At 33.6% G+C, this 15,668-nt stretch overlaps 1 protein-coding gene across 3 annotated transcripts in view; it reads left to right on the forward strand.

The window, feature by feature from the left end:
* CARF (calcium responsive transcription factor) overlaps positions 1-15,668 on the forward strand; it is a 52,710-nt gene that overhangs the window by 5,638 nt on the left and 31,404 nt on the right. For 2 of the 3 annotated variants that reach the window (XR_001349612.2, XM_006082421.3), the window contains exons 3-10: positions 2,433-2,544; positions 2,966-3,193; positions 4,175-4,295; positions 5,379-5,508; positions 6,840-6,924; positions 8,533-8,722; positions 12,963-13,083; positions 15,369-15,512. Coding sequence is in view for 1 of the 3 variants with exons in the window: in XM_006082421.3 (XP_006082483.2) it covers positions 2,476-2,544; positions 2,966-3,193; positions 4,175-4,295; positions 5,379-5,508; positions 6,840-6,924; positions 8,533-8,722; positions 12,963-13,083; positions 15,369-15,512 (1,088 nt within the window). In the remaining 2 variants the exon portion in view is untranslated. Of the gene's footprint in view, positions 1-2,432; positions 2,545-2,965; positions 3,194-4,174; positions 4,296-5,378; positions 5,509-6,839; positions 6,925-8,532; positions 8,723-10,352; positions 10,504-12,962; positions 13,084-15,368; positions 15,513-15,668 lie in introns of those variants that run through there. The other variant, XR_002831145.1, reaches the window with a different exon arrangement.

Here is a 15,668-nt window from a genome sequence, read left to right on the forward strand (position 1 = left end):
CCGGGGGCCCCCCCCCCCCCCCCCCCCCCCCGCTTTTTTTTTTAATTAGTGCTCTGAGCCTCAGATGTACTTGCTGTCTCACCTCCGAACTTTTCACGGTAGCTGTTTTTAACTTAAAGGAAGAAAGCTATCTTTATGTAAATTAACACAAATTTGTTAATGACTGCTACTCTTTCCAAAGTTTCCTTTTTGAGAGAAAATGCTTATTAACTCCAATGAAAATGTCATTGATGAGCCCTGGCCGGGTAGCTCAGTTGGTTAATGTCAGCCCTGTACACCAAGGTTGCTAGTCCCATCCCAGTCAGAGCACATACAAGAAGCAACCAATGAATGCATAAATAAGTAGAACAACAAATCAATATTTCTCTCCCTCTCCCTACCTCTCTCTAAAATAAATTTCATTGATGAAATTTAAGTTAGGGTAAGAGAAATTAAATAAATGAAAAGAAATTTTAGGCCAGAAGGGATAATTTGTAATAAGACCAGGCACCTTAGGAAGAGAAGAGCAAGTTTTTAGAATTCTTGCCCCTTGGCTATTTGTAGTTTTTAACCCTTGAATCTATTTACAGGATGTTTTCTCAGTGAGCAATGCCTGCATAATTAGAGCTCAGTTTTCTGGTGAAGTAAGAGATCTTAGATTTCTTGCTGGAGAGCTTTTGGGTATTAGGAATGCCTCTAATTAAATTATAACCAAGGAAAGTTGAGAGCAATGAACAAAGAACTTTTAGCATCTTTAATTTGTTAACCTATCAAAAAAATATTTAAAGGGACTAATGAAGGAAGGAGGGAGCTTTGTTACCTCAAAAGAGTTTCTATTACAAGAATGAAGTGTAGGCTTTGAGATCACTACAGGTAGATTTGAGTGTTTTGGCCACTTAATGTATTTGTAATCTTGGTAAAGTTACATAATTGCCTGAGTCTTATTTTTTATATGGAAATTGGAGAAAGTAACTGAATCACAGGGTTGTTGAAGAGATCAAATAAGTAAGCCAATCTGAGAAAGTTATAAAATAAAATTTGTCTCTTATAGCTTGAGAGGTAACTACAATTTTTTGGAATTTTGGTAATAAATTAGATTATAATACAAGTAATTTAAAATCTTAAAGGAGAAGCAATTTAAAGATATTTCATAGTTATATATTAAAAATAAGAGTGACTTTATAGCCTGTTACAATTTATATTTGAGGTAGAATAGTTACAATATTTTGGAAATATGAAATGGCTAACCTTGTAGATTTTTTAAAAATGGTTAATTTTATAAATGAATATTTACATACTGTCACAGAAAAATATGTTTTTAATGTATTCAAATATGTATACTACTAAATAAATCTAAAGTACAAGGTATAAATTTAAATTAGGATTTAGGGTGATGAAATTATTGTGTATCCTGATTGTGGTGGTGATTACATGGACATGTGTATTAAAATCCATAGATTATATACACATAGAAAAGTTCAATTTAGTACATATTAATTGAAAAAATAAAATTTTAATGATTTAAAAAAATGTATGCTGTCTTTTAAAAAATAAAATAAAATGGTGGGTTCTTAAAAAGATTCTATGAGATTTACTTTATATTATAAATTTTCAATGGTATTCTTTACCAGTTTCATTTTAACCTTACGCCAGTTTTAAGACATAAAACGTTTGTGTGAGTGTGTGTGTGTGTTTAGATAATACAGAATCCTACACTCACTACAATATAGTAGGTCAGAGTTTGTGAACCTAAGCAACATTGGTCTTTTTGTTGTGGCGGCTATCCAGTGCGTTTTAAGATTTTTAGCAGTATCCCATTAGATACCAGTAGCACTCCTCCACTCTTCCCCAGCCCCCATACTGACAACCAAAAATGTTTGCAGACATTGCTGAATGTCCTTGAGGGGTGGGAGTGGGCAAGGAGACAAAATCACCACAGTTGAAAATCACTGTACTAGGCCTTAGTAGCTCAAACTTTGGAATACATATTTCTTTATTTTCAAAGCTTGACTGATTGTATATTATGGTGAGAGTTCTGTATACCTAATCTCCACCTATACCAAGAGATCTTTTTTAAAATTATTTAATGCTACAATATGGTACATCCAACTCATAAAGTGAAAAGGCTTTACTTTTATTAAATCTTTGTAAAATGAGAGTTTTAGAAGTATTTGAAGGGTATAACAGTATATGCCACATAACAGCAATCTTAATAAGCCAGTATGTGAGTGGAGAGATTGGAAGAAGGAACTGCATAGCACTATGTCCTGCCTTGAATATATTCTGGTGCCTTGGCAAATCATTTAACGAAAATGTTTATTATTTATAGAGTGGGAATGACTTAACCTAAATTGTATAGGGTAACAGAGTAGGGGAAGTGAGTGATTTGATTTAGACATAAATTATGTAAAAACATTAAGGCTTTAATTGATCAGATATTTGAACTCTTTCAGCTCTTAAATACTAGAAGAAAATGGAATTGAATATGATGTCAGCATGGAACAGTCTAATGATTCATTAATAGTCAACCATAATGATTCCGAAGATTCAAAAACAGATTCTCAGGTAATTTGAGGTAGGGATTCAACTGGGAACTTTTTCCCATTCTAAGGGAAAACAACATGCCATTTAACAACTTTTTATGCTGAAGGAATACCGTTATACTTAATGTATTCAAGAATTTTAACATTTTATTTTTCACAATTCTATCATATTTAGTTTTGTATATTCATAACATTTTATACCCATGAAATCCTTATGTTGAATTATATTTCATCACTTGAGGTTGAATATAATAAAAATCAATTTCACTTAAGAACTGCTTTCTGTCTGTATCAGTCTGTGAATTAACAACTTTTGCAGTGTAAAGTGGATAATTAACTGAAAAAAAGTCTTCATTTTTATTATAAACATTTTGTTTTTTTAAAAAATTGTTATGTTTTACAAACATCCAAGTGATTATTTATTTTATTATTTTTTTGCAAAGCATTCAACCTGTATCGACTCCAGGGATCCTTCCTTTGAACAAAATAGTTCTGATAGAGTTTTACCCATCACTACTCATGAAGCAGATAATTCACTCACATCACAGAATATACCAGGGCCCCTGACTCAGGCACAGACTCTTTCTGCAGAGCAATTTCACCTAGTGGACCAAAATGGGCAACCTATTCAATATGAACTTCAGTCATTGGAGGATTCTAATGCACAAATGGTGAGTATATTTTATAAAGAATGAGTTTTAGCCCTAACCAGTGTGTTTAATGGTTAGAGCGTCAGCCCGCATACCAAAGGGTCGTAGGTTCAATTCCTGGTTAAAGGCACATACTTGCATTGCGGGGGTGCTGTGGGGGCAACCAGTCTATGTGTCTCTCTTCTCTCTCCTTCCCTCCCTCTCACTTTCTCTCTCTCTCTCTCTCCACCCCCTCCTTTCCACACTCTCTAGAGAAAATATTCTCTGGTGAGGACTAACTATATATATGTGTATATATATATATATATATATATATAGTTTTACTATTTGTGTTTGAAGATTTAAAAATTTGCATTTCTTATCAAACATTCAAGAGTCACATTGACTGGTTGCCTCCCACACATTGACATTCCTCTAAATTTAAGGCAATGGGTTCAGTATTAACCTGAAAAAAAGTATAATGTATACTTTTCTCTATGCTTTTAGATTTTTTGGAACTTTGTAGTATTCCCTATAGACCAAGACAGGACATATATAAATGCAGAGATATAAAAACAAATACTGTTTAATTAGACATCTAAAAAGTTACTGTTTTTTTAACTAATAAAATGACTTAAAATATAGACGATTACCACACAAATAGGACAAACATGTATGGGTAAGACAATAAGTATAAAAAAGTTAATACATTTGACATACAATATGATAGTCAGAGCCTTGTCATATTACTGAGTCATTAGATCTCACCCATGTGTAATGACTACGATCATAGGTGGTTAAGATCATAAGACATAGGGTCAAACTTCCTGTTTTGAATTCTAGCTTTACCAGTTAACAGTTTGAGACTTTGGAAAAATTTTTATGTATCTCAGTGTTTTCATCTATAAAATGAGGGAAATAATAGTATCGACCAAAGAGGCAGGCATGTCTTTAATGATTTAAATAATAACTCTTAAATTAGTATAGGCTTATGCATTTGATTTCTTTTTTAATGAATCCAAGATGATTGTTGCCAGCTCATCAGAAAATGGACAGATGCTTCGTGTAATTCCATCTACCCAGACAGGAATGACACAAGTGATTATACCTCAGGGGCAACTTGTGGATATGAATAGTCCTCAGGGTAAGTAATAATGGGAGATAGGGGATTTTAGAATGTTTTAAAGAAAAAGATGTACACTTAGAAAATTCACCTCATGAAAGTCAGTGCTAAAATTGATTTCTTTGGGTAAGGTTGTGAACTGAATAATTAGAAAAAATTTCTTAGCCCAAATAAATTTTAAGTTCATTTTTCAACTCCTGTCTAGGTTAGCTGTCTATTTCATTTTGGAATTCTATGAAGCTGGTTGACTCTTGCTTCCTCCCAAATGACCAGTGAGCATAAAATAAATTCTTAATTATGATAACAGTAATAATACCAACAATGATAACAGGAATATAGTGCTAATAGCTACTGGAGAAGATTTTACATTTGTATTTTTATGTATTTTTATCAGTATTGTTGTTAGTCATATCACTTATTACTTTTTTTAATGATTCTTTTCATCCTCTTTGCTCTTTTCCTTCTTTCTTTGTTCCTTCAATTTCAGAAAGGAGACTCGTATTTCCAGTTTCTTTTTATTTTACTTTTTCTCCACATATTTAATGATAACACTATTCTCTTCCTTTTGCTTCCCTTGCCATTCCATCTATTTGAATCTCTTTTCTAACATCATAGTTACACTCTTCTGTTGCTTGTTCATAGTTATGATTTAGGGTAGATATTTTTACCTTAATGTTTATGATTCTTTGTCTTTGTTAACAGTTCTTAAAACAAAAACTTAAGGAAAAAAACATAGTTTGCAGAAAACATAATAAACATGGTATAGAAACAAAAACAAGTCAGTTTTACATTTTCCTATTATGTATAATCGGAAATTATACAGACTCTAAATATGTATAACAATTATTTCTACCACTGTTATATCCTAGATGTTCAATATAAGTTCCAAAAACTTAATTACAGAATTTTAGTAGTCAGTATTAAAATTGGAAAGTAAACAAGTTTATCAGAGAAATTCTCAATAAAGCATTGTAAGGTTTATTGTCTTTAGCTTCAGAGCATATCTTCCCTTTCCTGTTTCAAATATTAAAGTTCTAGTTAGTTACATTCTCATGGTCTTATTTAAGATAGTGATGTTGTTTTGTTCTTGTGATTGTGGTTAAGATGCCTCTGAAGAGAAACCCAGCAACAGAAACTTACCAACTGCAAGACTGGATGCTCTCGCCGACCATAACAGTAGTTATATTCTGCATCCACAAGCATCCCTCACATTGCCCCAAAAGACAGTGACCAGGTGAGTCAAGGGGACAGTAGCTCATCTTTTGTTATCACCATGGAAATACAGTTTTTTAATTATTACATCTAAAGCTGGCTGACTGTAGAAAAGATCAGAAATTCAGGAAATACAATAGGCTGTCATCAAACATACCTTTATTTTAATGGCTTCTTGGCAGTAAGGAAGCTAGTCTAAAAGAGGAAATGTCCAAAGTGCTGCTTTCCTATCGTATTTAAAACAACCTGGAAACACCTGACACTAATGGAATTTTTAGAATAAAGAAATATTCATTCTAGTTCCTAAAATTTTTAATGGTCTCATCACATTTTTATGCATTTAATTCCTCTGTGGTAAAGTGTTTAAAATGTGTTTTGTTAATATGTGTTTCAGCTTTTACTTTTGCCTTAAAATAACACTTTATAATAATTTAGGAAAATATAAACATGGCTTTTTAATATATATATATTTTTTTATTGATTTTAGAGAGGAAGGGAAAAGGAGAAAGAGATAGAAACATCAATGATGAGAGATAATCATTGATTGGCTGCCTCCTGCACATCCCACACTAAGGATTGAGCTTGCAATCTGGGCATGTTCCCTGACCGGGAATTGAACTGTGACCTCCTGCTTCATAGGTAGATGCTCAACCATTGAGCCATGCTGACCGGGCTAGACATGGTTTTTGTATTATTAGTATTTTTTAATCTATGAAAATATTTTTAAATTCACATAATAATTATGACCTTTAGTCTTAGAACTTGACATAATATCATGCTCTTCCTTTATGTTTTTATTTATTTTAAAGAGAAGGGAAGGGAGAGGGAGAGAGAGCTAGAAAAATCAATAAGAGAGAAACACCCATGAGCTGCCTCCTACACAACCTCTACTGGTGATTGAGCCCGCAGCCCTGACATGTGCCCTGACGGGGAATTGAACCTCTTGGTGCATGCCTGTATACTCAACCACTGAGCTATACTGGCCAGCTATCATGCTATTCTTAAGTCACCTGAAGATGTTTTATTAGCTCATTTTTTAATAATTGAAAATAATTATATAATGAGAAAAATATACGATTTTAATGAGACAGATAAAATACTTGAAATTGTTGGAACTACAGGTACTTGGAAGCACAAACTTGGGCATTTGTGTTAGCAGGTACTAAAATAGTCATGATTAAATAAAATTATAATTAATATACCCATCAGATCAATCTGTCATTATTATTCTAATTTCTTATTGATGACCTCAATATTTTGTCTTTGATACTGCCTAAGAGAATAAAGCAGTTGAATGCCATGTATATGTGTAACTTGTAACGTATATTTAAATATATTTCTCCCCTGTCTCAGATTGCTTGAAGAACCATTTCTGGCTCCTCTCCAGCCACTTTCTTCTAACACACCTATATGGGCCTGCCGTCTTAGGAGTTGTGAGGTGAGTTAAAAACAACTCTTACCTAGATTCACTTAATGAATTAAAATTCATCCCAAAATGTCCACCTTTTTTTGTTTCTTAATCCTCAACGGATGGTATTTTTCCATTGATTTTTAGAGAGAGTGGAAGGGAGGGGGAGAGATAGAGAGAGAGAAACACCCATGTGAGAGACACATCAATTGGTTGCCTCCTGCATGCACCCTGACCGGGCCAGGGATTGAGCCTGCAGCTGAAGTATGTGCCCTTGACTGGAATCAAATCGGTGATGCTTCAGTCTGCACGCCGATGCTGTATGCACTGAGCCAAACCAGCTAGGGCCCAAAATGTCTACTTTTGAAAACGACTAACAGAGGCTGTATCTCTCATCTATTCTTTTATTCCTTAGAGTTTGTATGATCTATTAAAGTAGAGATAATATAAATCTTCTCACTTCACTATCATTTCTTCCCTTGTCTTTCATGAAAATATAAACATGGCTTTTTAATATATATATACTTTTATAGATTTTAGAGAGAAAGGGAAAAGGAGAAAGAGAGAGAAACATCAATGATGAGAGAGAATCATTGATCAGCTGCCATCATTTTTCTCTACTTTTGATCTTTTGACCATTCCTTCTCTTTCTTTGCTTGTGCTTATTTATTTTCATCTTCTCAGTGGAAATTCTTCAAAGTTCACTGTTTGACCTTATTTTATTTCTCTACGTTTTATCCCTTGTACAGCTTATCAACTTTGTTGACTTTCAACTATCACTTTTATAAAAATCCCCAAGTATATATCACCAGTTTCTTCTTTTTTTATTTCATTTTATTGAATTTATTGAATGACATTGATTAATAAAATTATATGTTTCAGGTATACAATTCTATAATACATTATATGTATATTGTGTTGAGTGTATATACATACAGAGACATATATATACTTGTCTATATTCTAAGCATCTATATTCAAAAGGGGAAACCAAGTTAATTAGTAAATTCTGTGTCCATTAGATAAAAGTATTTATGCTAATTTCCACAAGCTAAGAAAAAGAAAAACCCATTACTTATTTTTGGCACTTAAGGTCAGACAGGAATTCCAGAGAAGGGTCTTCATGAAAAGAATGCTGATATAATGAACAAATTCTTTGACATCATTTTTAAATAAGATACATCACAGTTTTCATAGGTTTTCAAACAGATTCATGGCATAATATCAAAATCAGTTTCATTAAAGAAGCTCCACAGGGAACCAGTACCGTGTGGCTAGTTTTATGCTGATTTGGTTGGATATGGGGGGAGAATTTTAAGTATATGGAAGAATGGATACATGATATATTCTTCAAGCTATTTTCCTTAAAGATTATTTGTCTCTAACAAGATTTTGATAAAGTTAATGTGGCAGTGAGTTTGGCATTCTCTAACAAATACCTGGACAGTATCTATTTGATGACGCTAGTTGAATTCAGACCAGGTCTGCTGGTTGTAATAGACCATTGATCTGAAGGAGAAATCACATTGTCTTTTGAGAGCTGATGAGTCTTTTATCTTGGACAATCACCTCATTAAATTTTTTGTACAATGAAACATATTTGCTAATAATTTTGTTATTTAATTTTACTACATGCAGAAAATTGGAGATTCATACCGGGGCTACTGTGTAAGTGAGACTGAATTAGAAAGTGTTTTAACATTTCACAAGCAGCAAACACAGAGTGTTTGGGGGACTCGCCAATCTCCAAGCCCAGCCAAGCCAGCTACACGTTTGATGTGGAAATCCCAGTATGTCCCATATGATGGAATTCCATTTGTCAATACAGGTACTTTTTAAAAGAAATATTTTAAAAGGTTCAGCAGTAGCCATGATCCATTCTGAAACTGTGGTTTTCATTTTGGTAGATGATAACTAAATGTTAATTGATAAAAATGTATATTGAACTAAAAAGAATACTTAAAATAAACATAACCAATATTTGTAAAATTGCATTTTAATATATTCAATAAATCATGGTTCCTTTTGATATTATGCTGAAAATAAAAAATAATATTGAAATTCCAGGTATACCTCTTTAATAGAAATTAAACAGTAAGCAATTTTATTATCTTAAATATGTATATCTTGTGTTTTGTTTTTGTTTTTTTATCCAATCTCCAGATATTCTCTCCTCTTTTGATTTGTCTTGTGGTACAAATTTATGTCCATTTTATATAACCTATAAGTCTTGAGTTACTATATAGAATTGTGTATAATCAAGGGTTATATAGAATTTTAATATCAGGGTTCTCAAGCATCAGAAGCATTATATACAGTATTCTCAAACACTAGTGTTTACTAGAGCAGTAGAGTTTCAGACAATTCCCAGAGATTTACCCTAAGACCAGTCAGATCCCACAGAACCTAAAAATAAGTGATTTATTCCAGGACTATGTGGGTACTGATTCAGCTGGAAGAGTTGCAGCCTCATCCTGGACCTCTGAGGGTAAAAAGAAATACTTAGAGGAAGATAAGATAAAAGTAGCTTGTGCCCAGGTTTATCAGTATTGTACAAAAGAAATGCAACATTTTCCACTACCCTAGTTCTAATTCCTTTTTAACTCTTCACAAGTAGCTCTACGTGAATTTGGTGTGTATCTTTCAAGTCTGTTTTTATACTTTACCATACATGTTTGTATCTATGATTATATATTTTGTTGTTTTGAATATTTAAAAAATATATATAAATAGTAAACTGTAGACATTATTATGTACATTTTTCACTCACCCTTATTTTGAAATCTATCCATATTGATACTTATAGATCCCAGTTAACTCAACTTAGTTATTATATAATAGTCCAGCATATGACCAAAACACAATTACTTTTCTATAAATAATCATTCAGGTCTCCAGCTTTTCAATATTACAAATGCTATAGTCAGACCTCCACAATATACATTTTCGTAGAAAAGATGTAATTATGTGTTAAAGTGGAATTACTGAGTTGTGACTTATGCCCATTTCATCTTTACAAGATTCTCACAAGTTGTTCACTAAAGTGGTTGTATAAGTTCAAAAATCCCTTCTCTCAATTGTTTTTGGCCACATGTGTTTTAGAAGTTTGAATTTTTGGACTATAATAATGTAATGTTACAAAATACTTCTAGCATGTATTCTGTAGACAATCTATATATATAAAAGCCAAGCAACTGGAATGACTGGAATGACCGGTCGCTATAATGTGCACAGCAGCGGCCAACTGACCCCAATAGGCACCCCCAACCGCCCGCAGCCCCTCCCCCCGCATGGCCCCACCCGTGTTGGGTCTCTATATAAAAGGCTAATATGCTAAGTGTTCCTCTGCCCATCCGACTGGTTGATATGACACTCACTGACCACCAGGGGGCAAACGCTCAATGCAGGATCTGCCGTGATGTGCACTGGCCATTTACAAAGAAATGGCAGCCGTGGACCTGGTGCCGACAAAGCAACACTCGGCTTCCCCCAAGTGGGACTCGGGCCCCACCACCACCCCGGAGCGACAGCCCACCAAGTCACAGCCCATGCTGCGGTGGAGCAAAATGCGGCCCAGCCCAGCCCAGAAACGGTAGCCGTGGGCGCCAGGTAATGACATCATGTGGCAACGCCCAGCTTCCTCTCCCTAGTGACTACTAGCCTCCTTGGAGTTTCTTCAGCCCAGGAACACAACTTGCTTCATAGCCAGTACACTTTAACCAAATGTCTGTGAAGCATTTTCCCGTGCCTCATCTCATTTGATCCTCACAGAAGTCCTGGAGTAGGTAGATAGGAGACTCGGTGGAATCTTATTCTCTTTTCATTAGCCGGAAAACAGAGATTTAGAAAGCTTAGACACTTGACCCGCCTGAAAAGAAGAAATGGTGGACCTTGAAAATGACTTCAGGTTTTCTCACTAATCAAACAGTAATATTTTATGGATAGTCACACTAAGGAAGAAGTTTAAAAAGTTTGAGATCCCCTGGTATATAGTATATACTAAAGTATATGTCTCTAAAAGATAAGGACTCTTCCTCTCTTTCTCTCTACATATATATATATATATATATATATGTATATGTATATGTATATATATATGTATATATCCTATATAATAAAGAGCTAATATGCTAATTAGACTGGATGGCTGAACAGCAGAATGACCTTCCGGACGACCTTCCAGACAAAGCTGGGGCTGCGAGGGCCTACTCTTGCACAAATTTCATGCATCAGGCCTCTAGTATATATGTATATGGAGAATCCCATTATCATGCTTTAAAAGAATTACCAGTAATTTCTTAATGTCATAAAATGTCCAATGTTTCCATTCTTCCATTTATCTCAATTCTTTTTTCCATAGGTTTGTTCAGATTCACATCCAAACAGAGGTCAAAGATTATATTTGGTTAACATATATCTTATATTTATTTTTATCTAAAAATTTCTATCCTGTTTCACCTCAGATAGTTTGTTCTGTAGAGTTTGCCATATTCTGGATTTTGCTGGTTCTATCTCTGTGGTGTGATTTAACATGTCCTTTTATCTCATCTACTTCCTATAAACTGTTAGATTTAGAGGCATAATTAAGTGAAGATTCAATTTTCATAAAAGTATTTTTTGCATGAATACTTCATAAGTTCTGCCTCCTTATTGCTACCTATGTGTCACACCTTTTAGTGATGTTAACTTGATCAGTAGAGTCAGTTTTTTTAGATTATTGTCAATTTTTGCCATTTGAGGAATGTGAGATAGTATTTTACTATTGTTTCAATTTGTATTTCCCTCTTTACTAGTGAAGTTGAACATCTTTTTGTTTGTTAGTTTGATATCCTTTTTCTTTCTGAATTGCCTTTTCTTAGCCTTTGCCCATTTTTCTGTTTGATTGTTTCTTTATTTCAAAAAATTATTTATGGTTCTTCATATCTGCATTTTAATCTTTTGTTATGTCTTATAAAATACTGTTTTTCAAACTGTTGTTTTTACTTTACCTTTATTTATGGTGCCTTTTAAATACAGGTTTTACATTTTAATGTCAGCTTTATCAACATTTTAATTTATGATTTGCATTTTTGTTTTTATATTTTAGAAGTTTGCTGTACCCTAGAATAGGATATTCAACTTAAAATCTTAACTGTATAGTTTTTACATCTACTTATTTGTATTATCTATTACTGTGTAACAAAGTACCCCACACTTCAGGCTGAAAACAACAAGCATTTTTTACCTCACAGTTTCTGGGGGTCAGTCGTCCAAGAATGGCTTAGCAGGTGGTTCTGCCTTAGGTTCTCTCACAAGACTGCAGTGAAGGTGTGGGCTGGAGCTGCAGTCATCTCGTGGGTGCCTGGGGGGATCTGCTTCCAAGCTCACGCATGCAGCTGGTAGCAGACCTTATTCCTTGCCACAAGAGCTGCCTCTACACAGAGCTGCCTCGCTACGTGACGCTGATTTTTCCCAGAGAGAGCAACCCAAGCAAGAGAGTATTCAAGACGGAAGTCACAGACTTTATAAATAACCTAATATAAGAAATAATGTCCTGTCAATTCAGCTATGTTCATTGGAAGTTAGTAAGTCTAGCCCATGGTCAAGGGGAGGGAATCACACAAGGACATGAGAACTAGGAGGCAGGGATCATTGGGGGCCATCTTAGTGACTGGTTATCACATTATTCTAACAGCCCAAATAGAAAAAAGGAAATAAGTAATTATAAAAGGAAATATAATTTTAAATGACATTATTTGTTCACAAATACAGCATATACTAATTTCTATTTATAAAATGGTAAATTTTATTATTAAAATCATATGTATGTTATAAATACCAGTTGACATTCAGTAAATGTAGTATTTACTCATTTACTTAACATAATATGGTACGTTTGCTAAATATTATAATCAACTTTTAAATTTATTTGTACACTTTATTTTAATAAGTCGTATTGCTGTATTCTTTCCTTAAAGTTGTGTAACGAAGTATAGATTTTGATATAGCCACCACCAAGTTATTTTTAATCTAGTATCCAGATTGGATAGATACTTGATATAATAGCAGTAGTTGGTCTTGGCCCACAGGGAGTAGAGCCGTGGTAATGGAGTGTCAGTATGGGCCAAGGAGAAGAGGTTTCCAGTTAAAAAAGATCAGTGAGCAGGAAAGCAGGCCTTGTCACCTCTACAAAGCCACTTGTCCAGCCCGGTAAGCTTTCATTTCTTTTATTTATTTCTTATTAAGTACTTATTTTTGAATAGCTAATATTCACTTTTTAATGTTTTAGCAGCTCCAAAAAATATACAGTGAAATCTGACTTTCTTCTTACCCTTGCTCCCTTGTCCCTCTTTAAAGCAGCAACTCTTACCAGTTTCTTGAATAACCTTCCAAAGTTATTCTGTGTATATGAATATATATATACATATATATGTGTGTGTGTGTGTGTATTCATATGCATATATATTCTCCTTTACTTTCGTGTGTGTGTGTGTGTGTGTGTGTGTGTGTGTGTGTGTGTATATATATATATATTTATTCTCCTTTACTCTCATAAATGTTAAATAGCTCAGTAAAGCTTACTAATATTATCTTTTTTTAAAGTTAGGTAGGAGTGGACCTTCTTTCCTTCTATAAATTCACATTGATTTATTTTCATTCTGAATGCCTATTGTGATTGTTTACTGTACAGCTATTATGCTTCAGACTAGTTTGAATGTAATGATATATACTACTCTACACTTTGCTTTTCTTGATTCCAAATATATCTGAAAACTGCCATGACTGTATATAAAAGCACTGGCTATTTCTTTAAAAATTTTTTTTAAGTTTACTTTTAAATTTGAGATATAATTTACATATAACATATTAGTTTCATGGCTCCTTCTTTTTAATAGCCATATAATAGTCTATTTATAGATAAATTATCATTTACTTAATTAGACTTGTAAATTTTCAGCTGATTTTTACATAGGGTAATAGATCTAAAACTTTACATGTAACTTGGGAGAAAAATTTCTATATGTGAAGAAATACTTTTATTCTCTATTTTTCTATAAGTACTTCCTAAGTATCTACTCTGTGCCCAGTAACTACGTTTGGGTGCCATGGGAAGTAGGGAGACTAAAACAGGTATAAGATTTTTCTTAATCGCCCTAGCCGGCTTGGCTCTGTGGATAGAGCGTTAGCCTGCGGACTGAAGGGTCCCAGGTTCGATTCCGGCCAAGGGCACATGCCTGGGTTGCAGGCTCAATCTCCAGTGGGGTGCGTGCAGGAGGCAACCAATCAATGATTCTCTCTCATCATTGATGTTTCTATCTATCTCTCTCCTTCTCCCTTCCTCTCTGAAACCAATAAAGAAATATATTTTTTAAAAAAAGATTTTCCTTAATCATGGAGAACTTAAAATATTGTTGGAGTAGATCAGTAAACAACACCTTTAGAGAACTTAATAGTATATAGTATGGATTAGCTAACTATCTTCAGAGAGAGAATATAACCATGCAAATATATTAATAGGACAGAAAGTATGGAAAGCCTGGGTGCTGAGGTTTAGATTGAATTTGGATAGGTAGAGAGTTAAAGGAAATAAATTGTAGGCTAAGAGGACTATATAAATAAAGATAGGCATGATTGTATATTTGCTACTAGTATTAGAGGAAGAAGGATGATTTCTCCATTGAAATGATATAACCTTCATAGGAAAAGCAATTTTATATTTGAGGTAATTGAAAGTAAGATTAGGTAAAAAGTGCCTTAGCTGGTTTGGCTCACTGGATAGAGTGTCAGCCTGCAGACTGAAGGGTCCTGGGTTCAATTCCAGTCAAGGGCACATGCCTGGGTTGTGGGCTTGATCCCCAGTAGAGGGCGTGCAGGAGGCAGCTGGTCAATGATTCTCATCATTAATGTTTCTCTCTCCCCCTCTCCCTCGTCTCTGAAATCAATAAAAAAAAAAAAAAGAAATATATATATATATATATATATATATATATATATATATATATAAAGACTAGGTAAAAAGCTAGAATCATATGGAATGCCTTGAATGCTGCTAAGAAATTTTATTTCATTAAAGAGCAGATAGATTCTTTAGTAGAGAAGTGCAAATGTGAAGAATTATTGTGGCATTGATGTATCAAGTAGATTTAAGTAATGAAAGACTGAATGTCCAGAGGCCAGAAGGAGGCTAGTAAAGTAATCCTGGTGTGAGGTAATGATGGCTTCCAGAAGAATGAATAAGTGGCAAATCCAGAAAAAAAAAAAAGCTAATATCCAGAAGTATTTAGGTATTTTTACTGAAATTATGATTATTGTTAATTTGCTAAGTATTATGAAGCACTGAGAATATAGCATGTCTTTCACATAATCCTCTGAGTGCTTTCTAGAATAATTGAATTTTTTCTAAATTTTAATGCTTCAAATAAACTTTTGGTTGATAAATTAGGTTTTCTTGAGATTTCAATATAATAAAAAATTCTCTTTTTTCTTATAAAAAGAATTTACATTAAAAAGGTACAAAAGTTTCCTGAATATAGAGTTCCTACAGACCCCAAAATTGATAAGAAAATTATACGAATGGAGCAAGAGAAAGCCTTTAACATGCTAAAGAAGAACTTGGTAGATGCTGGTGGTGTTTTTAGGTATGACATTTATATGATGATATTTTATTTTATAAATTAATTAGCTCCATTTGCAAGAATTCCTTCTGTAAGAGAAATAATAATTATGGTTTCCAGTTATTTTATTAACGGTTTTTATAAGGTGGATGCCTCACTAGTAGTTCCCTAAGTATTAAA

This window comes from Myotis lucifugus, unplaced genomic scaffold, assembly GCF_000147115.1.
Source record: "Myotis lucifugus unplaced genomic scaffold, Myoluc2.0 scaffold_3, whole genome shotgun sequence".
Classification (NCBI taxonomy): domain Eukaryota; kingdom Metazoa; phylum Chordata; class Mammalia; order Chiroptera; family Vespertilionidae; genus Myotis; species Myotis lucifugus.